Genomic DNA, 11,034 nt, shown 5'->3' with positions numbered 1-11,034 from the left:
CCTCGGGAAGGTGGTCCAGAAAGTAAAGCGAGAGTAGGCCATAGTAATACCAATAACTCCCCACTGGCCAAGGAGACCTTAGTTTTCAGACCTGACAAAGCTGAAATTGGAGCCTCCGCTTCAGTTTCTGTGAAGACTGTGAAGACTCACAACCTCTTATTCTTCTTCCCCCTATCATTCACATTCTGCTCCTCACTCATCCCAGGTCTTTCTCTCTCACATATTCCCCTTTCCTCTGCCCTAAAATCAATGGCTGTCATTGCTGTGCCCCCATATTAATTGGCGGGGCCTAATTAATAGGCAGCAGATTTAAAACAAACAAAAGGAAGTATTTTTTCACACAACGCACAGTCAGTCTGTGGAACTCTTTGCCAGAGGATGTTGTGAAGGCCAAGACCATAACAGGGTTCAAAAAAGAACTAGATAAGTTCATGGAGGATAAGTCCATCAATGGTGAGTAGCCAGGATGGGCAGGGATGGTGTCCCTAGCCTCTGTTCACCAGAAGCTGGGAATGGGTGACACTTGAAGAATATCTGTTCTGTTCATTCCCTCTGGGGCACCTGGCATTGGCCACTGTCAGAAGACAGGATGCTGGTCTAGATAGACCTTTGGTCTGACCCAGTATGGCCGTTCTTATGTTCTTATGGTGATGACACCTATCATCACTTATTTTTATGGCCCTGCTTTCCCCTCTTTCTATTGTTTTCCTGGGTGCCAGGATAGCCCTAGAAACATTGGATTACACTGACATCCTTCTCCCTTCCCCCAAACACGTCAGTAGGGAGTGGTGACCCAGGAACCTCTTAGTGTCAACTGGTAAGGAGCACAAAGTGGGGGAGGGCGCAAAGAGGTTGTAGGAGTCTCCTGAGTCCAGTATATACATTCTAGTTTATCAAAGAATGTCATGTGAGGTCTCAAATAAAAGCTGGTGTCGATGCTGATCATCAATATCACTATAAAATGTATGTACAGTTACTATGTAAGGAGTTGTGTAGATACTGAAAATATGTTCTGAAAGTTTGTGTCTAGGGACTAGTCACTAGCAAAGGTGAAAAACAGATTTTCTGTCAGACAAGAAAAGTTCATCTATCTGGCTGGTTAAATGTAAATTAGGTATTACTTCATTCACAGTAAGCCTCCTATCATCACTCTGAAATGAATGGAAATAAAGGATTGTGGGGTCTTCAGAAAGAAACTAACAGGAATAGTTAAATAGTAGAGGGGGTGAGTCTATCTGATGGTGCAGACCCAAGGTTTGCTCTATTACATTTGGGGGGCAAAGAAGACACCAGGGCACCCTTCACAGAAGAAGTAAAAGGACAGCAGTTTTGCTTGATGAGAAAGGGGTCTCAACCAGATATGGTAGAAAATGCTGGAGAGAACTTTGGGTGAGATAAAACTTCTTTAGCCAGGAGCTTAACCTGTTAGCTAAGTTTAGTCTCTAGAAAGCGTGTTAGGATTTTGTTTGATATGTAACCATTTGTTTCCAACGTTCTTACTCACTATTATTTGAATCTCTGTTCTTTGATAATAAAACTTATTCTTGTTTTTACTATAAATATCTAAGGGCTCTGTATTAAGCAAAGTGGTGACCCTGAGCTGAATCTGACAAGTTGGTGTGTACTGTTCCTTTGGGAACCGCAGACCTGGTAATGCTGTGAGCGTTCAGTGGCCAAGGGGCTCGACACTGGAGGGAATGCTTTGAGCACTTGGGGGCTGATGTGTGCCTATCACTATCTGTACAGAGAATGCAAGGCCTGAGGAGGCCTGGAAGGCAGTGCTTGTGTTACCAGAAGCTGATGGTTTCAGGGAGCTGATGCATAGCAGGCACAGACAAGACTGCTTCATGCTAAGGGCAGGTAGTAGTGAGGTACCTCATAATCCTGGGTTCCGCTGGGGGAACATCACAGGGGTAGCCTCCAGAAACTTTACTCTCCCCTCAAAACTGAGGGGGAAACAGTCAGTATCTTCCTTTCTCTCCCCAAGTTGAGGAGCAGAGGTTACCCGCAGGAAAAAACAGAAGCTGCATAGATCCCCTCCCCACTTGGAGAGGGGAGGAAAAGAGGTGTTCCACTATACAACTGAGGGCGGGAAATATAGCCATGGATTCACCTCCTCTTTACACCTCACCACTTCCTTGTTGCCCCTGGCATGTAGGGAGGCAGCAGTTTATGTACTTCTGAGAGCACAGGGGCTGCAAATCAATTTGATCCATCCTGAAAGGTCAACACACGGAAAATATGTTCCTTGCTTTCCTACACTGCACAGCTGTGTAAATCTGGCTAGAATCTGGCCCTCTGAGTCAACAGGAGGAGTTGAGAGGAACTGGGGAGAAGATTGTGAATGGGAAAAGGGCTGGTTGTTGCTGCTGAAGGAAGGAAACATATGGTAGAGTTTGGCAGAAGGATAGTTAACTGAAGATGATGTTGAGTGACAGATATATGTCTTCCCACTGAAAGACATTTTTACCTTCCTGACTTTGCTGCCACATTCTCTAATAATCACCACTTAAAAAATGTTCTTCCCTCCAATAACCACTCCTCATTTCAGTTCCCTCCTCACCCAACAGTCACATTTAATTCCCTTGGTTTTTGCCTTTTCCAGCCACTACCCTTCACTCCCATCTTTTATAGCCCTGTTCCACCCCTCATTCTCTGTTCTTCCTTAGTCTGACAACCATTCTTCATTCCCCTGCCCTCTCCTAATGCTGTCTTTCCTACATCTACAACCACTCTCTATATTCCCTGGTTCTTTCCCGCATCTAAATGTTCTACCAAAATCCTGTTAATCAGCACTTTTCCTGTCCTGGCCTTTCCTTTCCCTTGTTTCAATAGCTCCTCTAGCATTCACATGCACATTTCCATTAATAACTTCCATTATCACTACAGCTCTCTCCCTCTTTCCTTTCCTTGCTTCTCTCTACAACTCACATCATTCTCCTATATGTCTCTCTACAACAACAACTCATTTTCTTTTTACCCTTCCCCACTCAACTTCCTCACATAACATCCTGAAAAAGCACTTTCTATTTATCCTCCAGGAACTCCTTCATTACACTTCTTCCACTTTAACCAAAGAATTTTATCCTAGACTTAGTGGCCTCCATTTTCTTAACTTATGTATCTCACTTGCATCTGACCTTTTTCATCAGAGAAAGATGCAGTCTCTTTCTCCCTGGATAGTCAATGATATAAACAATCAGAGATCCTCCTGTAATTGTCCTGATTTCAAATGCTGTTGCCCCTGGTAACTCAGTCCCTTACACACAATTGACATCCTGTCATGATTGATAGTCACCCTTACATGTCATCATTAGAACAAAAAAATATAATAAAATAACAACAGCAATAATAATAATAAATAAAATGGATTCTGTAAATACCATTTTGGCTAACCCCTACTTTCTTAAGTATGTTCCACATTACTCAAGGCAACATTTAGCTGAATCCTTTGCCTACAGAGTTTACCTTCTTTAGTTATACTCAGATTTAAAATTAAATGTTTTAAGTGATGGGTCATCATTGTTTATAATATAGTGAAACAGGAAATGTGTGTAGTCAAGTTAAATTCATAAACACTATACTTCATAGATTAACTAGAATCAGAAAGCAAACACAAAAGATGAAATCCTGACTCCACTGAAGTCAATGGGAGTTTTGCCATTGACTTCAAGGAGGGCCAAGATTTCGCTCCAAATGAAATACTCTATTGTATGTAACCTTTCTACCAGCTATTGACAGCACCAAAAAAGGTTCAGTTTTCTCGGGGTTCCTTAAAGACTTAGCTAGCACCAGCTCAAGCCCCCACTTGGGAAACTATACCACCTGGGGTGCCCTGATGGGCAATATTTCCATACTCACAAACACTGAGCCCAGGGGTTAAAAACAAACAAAGAGAACTTTATTATGTTGGGGGGGGTGATGGTCCACGTCCCTAAGGTTGCGAGCGGCGTGGACTATCCGCCACCGTCCGTCAACTAGCCCTTCAGTCCAGGGCAGTATGGCCTAGTGGCCAGAGTCCAGTAAGCAACCCTCGGGTGGAGGGTAGTGTGGCCTAGCGGCCAGAGTCCAGGAAGCAACCCTCGGGTGGAGGGTAGCGTGGCCTAGTGGCCAGAGTCCAGGACTTGGGGTGCGACAGCCCCAAAAGGGGGGCCCCAACCTGGGGCCCTAACCGTAGCGTAGGGCTTTTCCACCAACTCAGCGGGGGGTTCCGACCGAAACACGCTGAGTTTCCCTGGGGGGGGGGAAGGTACCACTCTGTCACCCTCCCGGGGTCCAGTCCTACCAGGCTCTCCGTTGGAGTCTCCCAGGAGTTGTCGGGTCCTTGGTACTCGGCGGATTCGGTCGTCCCCTGGGTCTCCTCCAACCGCCGGGGCGCCAGCGGGCCGTGGACAGCGTCTCTTCCCGGCGCGGTCAACGGCTGTGGCTGGTCCGCCGCAGGAGTTTCCCCAGCAGGTCCTTCTCCTACGGGCTCCAGCCCAGAATGAGCTGGTCTCCCTCCCTTTATACTCCTATACCACTTGGAGCATGCCCAGTCCGCCCAGGGAGGCGGCACTTCCGCTGTCAGTCCCTGGGACTTAACTCCTTTCAGGTTAAGGCGGGGTAGCCTGGCCCTGCCACACAGTCCCTGGGGCTTAACTCCTTCTGGGCTAAGGTAGGGCAGCCTGGCCCCACCACACAGGGTGGGAACAAAAGAATAAACTTGGGGAAACCAGCAATTAATAAATCAACGAATTCTGTGAGGCAAAACTCCCATGCCCCAAGAGGTCTTAACAATAATCCCAGTCTCACTTCTCCTGGCAAATGTGAGTGGCTGGTGCATTCTAGCCACTTCTCTCCTCCCAGCTGCCCACTCTCAGTTAGCTGCCCTGGATTGGACAATTCAAAGGATATTGGGAAGCCAGTGCTACCTGAGCTGTTCTGGGGGTTCTACCACCTGTCCTAGCAGTGATACAGATTTCAGCTGTAATTGCTGGGTAGGGTCCCTTAGGTAGGCTGCTGCTTTCTATGGCTTTAGCCCAAGCTGCTTCAGCTCTGCTCCACCCATCATCTTGAAGCTGGTGTCACTACCATACCATTCCTCAAAGTGTGCCTCAAAGCTGCCACTGCCACTGCACCATCTGTTGCGTCAAAGAGCCTTCCTGTCTACTGTTCTCCAGCAGTCTCAGCTCAGCCTTTTAGGGAGGGAGAGTTCCCAGCACCAGAGAAACACTCACAGTAGACTGTAGTTATGGGGCAAGTGATACTCAAATACATTTGTTAGTCTCTAAGGTGCCACAAGAGGATTGTAGGAATCTTTTTCCCCCGTTTTCTCTCTCCTGCTTCTAGCTGTGTCTAAGCTCTCTTAGCCACCTATGCCTGACAGCAGTCTCAGTGAAGGTGATGCCAGGCCAGTTCAGTGTTGATGCCTTGTTCTTGTATTTCTTAGTAAGGTCAGTTGCATTTTATTGCCCTCAGAATTTAACTGTATTTTAACCAAAATGCCCCAAACTCTTACATAAAACGGAAAGGCACATGATGTCTGGCCCGTTCAGTCAATCCCCCTTGCTCTCCAACAGATGCTAGCAGACAGCTCCCTTGCCAGTGGAGCCCCTACCCCTCTGCAGGTAGTAATCATCTGTGAGCTGGTCTTCTCCCATTTCACAACAGTGACAGTAGTGAGCTCCCTTCTCTCTAAAGCATCGATTCCCAAACTGAGGGGCATGAAGAAATTCCAAGGGGGCCACGAGGCTGTGAAATTTTCATAAAGAAAAAAAAAATTATCAGCACAAAAAAAATTGTTTTATTTATTTATTTAATAGACCAACAGACAATAAATTACACACATTCTGTATACATAATAATAACTATTCATAAAATTGTCCAATTACAGGCCTATATTATTTAACTACAATAAAGTATTAATCTTCTAATTTTTTATTATGAATGTAAGTAGATAAGAATAAAGGTATAACATAAAGTACAATAATAATAAAAATATAACTATAAATAAAAGTATATAACTGCAATGTTTTCAAATTTCATACCACGAAATGCAAATATTTTTTATTTTTTTGCCTTTCGACGTGGAGGAGTGCCGTTTCAGTTGATGGGGAGGCTGAAGAACGCTGTAGAAAGCGATGGAACTTTTTTAAACTTCCTAGCTCGCTCGCAAGAGTGTTTGAGATGGTTCTATCGTGGGAGTGGTTACGCCACCACTCACTGCGCAAGACCGGCTACTTGCAGGACTGGTGGTGGGGTATATATAGGGCAGCATGCGTCCATACATAATAGTAGTAATAAATAAACGTTCACGATAACTCAAATTAACTTACGTCCGTTATTACTCATGAATCAGAAAAAATATTTTTATAGATTTTTTTTTATTAGTATATTATGGCCGCAATTAAGAAAAGGAAATACGACGAAGACTACATTAAGTATGGTTTCACCATCATGGAAAAAAATAGGATCGATCATCCTCAATGCGTAGTATGCCAAGCAGTTCTCAGCAATGATGCCTTGAGACCTAGTCGTCTTGAGCGACACTTGACAAAGAACCACAGTGCTTTGAAAGACAAACCAAAAGAGTTTTTTGCTGCTAAACTTCAAAATTTAAAATGCATGAAGCTGGACACTACTGGAACTTTTCATCAAGCGTTGGCCAAAGTGGTAGAAGCAATGAACTGTCATTGCTCATCGCTAAAGCCAAGAAAGAGCATATAATAGGAGAAACTCTTCTGAAGCCTTGCTTGTTGAAAGTAGCTGATATTGTGCTTGGTGCTGAAAGCAAGAAAAAAATATCGGAAATTTTGCTTTCCAACAATTCCGTGAAACATCGCATCAGTGACATGGCGAAAGATTTAAAACTTCAAGTTGTGGAGCCAGTGAAAGCTTCTCCTTTTTTCGCAATTCAGTGTGATGATACCACTGATGTAGCACAATGCTGTCAGTTGCTCATCTACATTTGATTAATTAACGATGGAACTGTGAAAGAAGAACTGCTTTTTTTGAAGGAATTGATGACCACATCAAAGGCTTCTGATGTTATGAAAATGGTTTCCGACTTTTTTGAAGAAAATGGACTTTCATGGGTAAAACTGGTTGGTGTATGCACAGACAGTGGTCCAGCGATGCTTGGCTCTTGCTCTGGATTTGTGACACTAGTGTAAGAAAAAAAGTCCAGCCGTAACCACGACTCACTGCATCATACACAGACGAGCGTTGGCTGCTAAAACCCTTCCAGATGCCCTATGTGACTCATTGAATTTGGCCATCAAAGTTGTCAATTTTGTGAAGAACAGCGCTTTAAATACAAGACTTTTTCCAGCTCTGTGCATGGATTTGGGAGCGGATCATAAAATTCTTTTGTTTCACATGGAAGTACGATGGCTTTCCAAAGGGAACATGCTTTCGAGATTATTCGAACTGAAAGATGAAGTGGAAAGTTTCCTCAAGCAACAGAAAAAAGAATTATATCATGCATTTATCGACCAAACGTTTCAACTTTCACTGGCATACCTCGTGGACATTTTTGAACCTTTGAACAATCTCAATTTGAAGCTGCAAGGAAACAACACTGCAAACATTATAGTGCACCACAATGACATCAAAGCATTTACAGAAAAAAATCAAGCTTTGGAAACATTGAACGCAAGCTCAGATGCCTAACTTTTCATCTTTTCCAACATTTTCATCACTCGCTGAAAATGAAGGTTTCCAAAAACTTTGTAAAGAGGATGAGAAGGACAAAATTGTGTTTCATCTGGACTGCCTTCCTGATGAATTCATCCACTATTTTCCAGACAACTGTTTGGCAACCCTGTTCATAAATTAGCACGTAATCCATTCAACGTTGATGTTGATTCATTGCCAGCAGTATTTCAAGAACAAAGCACTCAAAATGAAATACAATTCAAGTGTAAAAGATATTTTCAAAAACTTAAACCTGGAGGAATTTTGGATAAAATATTTCCCAATTTACCCAAAAGTTGGAGAAGAACCACTACGTATTATTCTCCCCTTTTCATCGATGTACCTCTGTGAAAAAGCTTTTCAAGGTTAAGTCATAATAAAAACGAAACAAAGGAATCGACTGGATGTTGAAAACGATTTGCGTTGCGCACTTTCATCTTTCAGACCTAGGATTATCCAACTCATGAAGCAAATGCAGCATCATCCTTCACATTAAATTTGTTTTGTTTATGCTATATCTTATTTTAAATTACATTTTTATTAAATTTTTGTGCCAAGAAAAACTATTTGTGCGTATTTTTCATTTTAAATTAAAAAATGTATACCGAGTTTTTGTGTTTATTTTTAATTTTAAATTACTAATTGAATTTGTTAAAAGGGGGATTGGATGATGGTAAAGGAGAGGTGGGGGGCATGAGGGTTTCTCAAAAATTAAAAAGGGGGTGTGATGCCAAAAAGTTTAGGAACCAATGCTCTAAAGCTTCAGGCCAAGTATGTTTTTTGTCATACTCTGAGCTCTTTTTTTTTTCTTCCTATTCTTTAAGTTTTTCTCTCTAGGTAGATAATGAATTTGCCCTATTGCGACTCACTTTCAAGATAGCACAGGTCTCCAGCACATGGATGCAGCAGACAGCATAGCACAGGGAATTCAGTGTAGAAATTGTGACTTAATCAAGAGATCTTGTGTTTATGAAGGGTAAAATAAGGTTAGTATATTAATGTTGTCTACAAAGATGGTAGGTTTAGAGTTTTCTTGGATTTGTTATTCTTTCCTGAAAATGCTCCATAGGAAGGTTTCCCAGAGCAGACCTAGGCTTCCTTAGCAACATAAGGAAATAAACAAGAGCCTTTGATTAGAGATTTTTAACAGCCAGCAGTACTGTATTGCAGTATGTGGGTGCTTTTAAAATTCCACTGGCAGACTGTTGACAAGTGGCTTTCAGAAGTATGCCCAAAGACAATGAAGCAAGATGCTTCAGATGAAGAAAGAATGAAGGAGGAAAAAGATACTTTCAATTATTGAAGTGTTAGAGAGAATTGGCCTCTCAGAGTTGGTAAGACAACTCCCACCTGTTTATGCTCTCTGTATGTGTGTATATATATCTCCTCAATATATGTTCCATTCTATATGCATCCGAAGAAGTGGGCTGTAGTCCACGAAAGCTTATGCTCTAATAAATTTGTTAGTCTCTAAGGTGCCACAAGTACTCCTGTTCTTCTTTTTGCAGAAATGAAGGGACTAGTTCTGAGAATGTAAGGGTAGTAGTTTCTCACACTACATTATATGACTAAGTCAGTAAAATCTTCAGGGCAAGTATCAAACTTCCAATATGTCTAAACAGTGCCTAGCACAAAGGAGGTGTTAAACCTTATTGGAATCTTGGATGATACAATTTTGTCCTGCAGTAAGTAACTAATAACTCAGTGTTTCCTCAAACTGGGGTAGCCGCTTGTGTAGGGAAAGCCCCTGGCGGGCCAGCCTGGTTTGTTTACCTGCCCCGTCCGCAGGTCCGGCCAATCGCAGCTCCCACTTGCCACGGTTCGCCACTGCAAGCCAATGAGGGCTGCGGGAAACAGCCCGGACTGAGGGATGTACTGGCTGCTGCTTCCAGCAGCTCTCATTGGCCTGCAGCGGCAAACCATGGCCAGTGGGAGCCGCAATCGGCCGGACCTGCGGATGGGGCAGGTAAACAAACCGGCCCGGCCCACCAGGAGCTTTCCCTACACAAGCAGCAACCCCAGTTTGAGAAATACTGTAATTACTCATTTGAAGTGAAGTGTCCCCTTATAGTTAAGGTTTGTGAAGCACTTCGAGATCCTTGGATTGAACACAGTAGATAAGTGCTATATATTATTAATTTCAGTGTTTTATCTTTAAATATTTGCACATTTATATTGCCAGCAAGGCAAATTAATCTGGAACCCCTTCTGTCTTTTTGTCAATCTCTCTCTGTGCTTCCAATTTTTCCCCTTTTTAGAGTTTTCAGAGCACCAACAATGGAAAAGACTATGGGACACATTTATTTCTGATTAACTCCAATGAATTAATTGGCCCATTAACTACTTTTAAGACCACACTTCTGCACACTAGCAGACAAATTAGCCAAGATCGTTAGGCTAAGGACACCCAGAGCATAGGGTTGCATCCCTGATTGCCAGAAGCTGGGAATGGATGACAAGGGATAGATCACTTGATAATTGCCTGTTCTGTTCACTCCCTCTGAAGCACCTGGTATTGGCACTGTCAGAAGACAGGATACAGGACTACATGGACCATTAGTCTGACCCACTATGACCATTCTTATGTAAATTCTCTGATGATGTAAATAGGCAAAATTCCTTTAAAATCATACCCCATTTACACCAGCAGAAAATTTGGCCTTAGATTTTGTCTTTGGTATTGGCAGCTGAGTGAACTAAAGCTGGTTTATTTGAGGGTGGGAAAGCAAGAGGGCAAAAAAGGCACAATGATCCTAATTTAGCTGGCATCCTTCAGCATAGCAAACAAACCTCTTATCTGAGCTACAGGCTTGTAACCAGGGATGGTGGAAAGGTTACAGAGATCCTGATTTGCCTGGCTTTCAAGGGAGAAAGCCAGTGAGTTTTAAGAGACTTCTATTCAGCATTTCTGCTTCTGCTGCTTTTTTAGAGGCTAAAATCATATGGGGTGGAAATTGTTGAAGTCCAGGTGGAATTCTTCAATATTGAATATGGACCCACGGAAAGGAGGCCCTTGAAGAATTCCACCTGGACTTCAACAATTTCCACCCCACCATCAACCTCAGCCTGGACCATTCCACACAAGAGATCCACTTCCTGGACACTACAGTACAAATAAGTGATGGTCACATAAACACCACCCTATACCGGAAACCTACTGACCGCTATACGTACCTACATGCCTCCAGCTTCCATCCAAGACACATCATACGATCCATTGTCTACAGCCAAGCCCTAAGATAAAACCGAATTTGCTCCAACCCCTCAGACAGAGACAAACACCTACAAGATCTTTATCAAGCATTCGTAAAACTACAATACCCACCTGGGGAAGTGAGGAAACAGATTGACAGAGCAAGA

At 43.0% G+C, this 11,034-nt stretch overlaps 1 protein-coding gene across 1 annotated transcript; it reads left to right on the top strand.

Moving 5' to 3' along the window:
• The first annotated feature begins 6,375 nt into the window (after nt 1-6,375).
• LOC117880333 (protein ZBED8-like) lies at nt 6,376-7,650 on the top strand. The gene is given in 3 exon segments (XM_034776460.1): nt 6,376-6,652; nt 6,655-7,148; nt 7,150-7,650. Coding segments are annotated over 3 exon segments (1,272 nt in total).
• Nucleotides 7,651-11,034: the final 3,384 nt, after the last annotated feature.

Source organism: Trachemys scripta, chromosome 1 (assembly GCF_013100865.1).
Source record: "Trachemys scripta elegans isolate TJP31775 chromosome 1, CAS_Tse_1.0, whole genome shotgun sequence".
Taxonomy (NCBI): Eukaryota; Metazoa; Chordata; order Testudines; family Emydidae; genus Trachemys; species Trachemys scripta.
The sequence above is the reverse complement of the archived record's forward strand: the minus strand, read 5'-3'. Positions and strand labels throughout refer to the sequence as shown.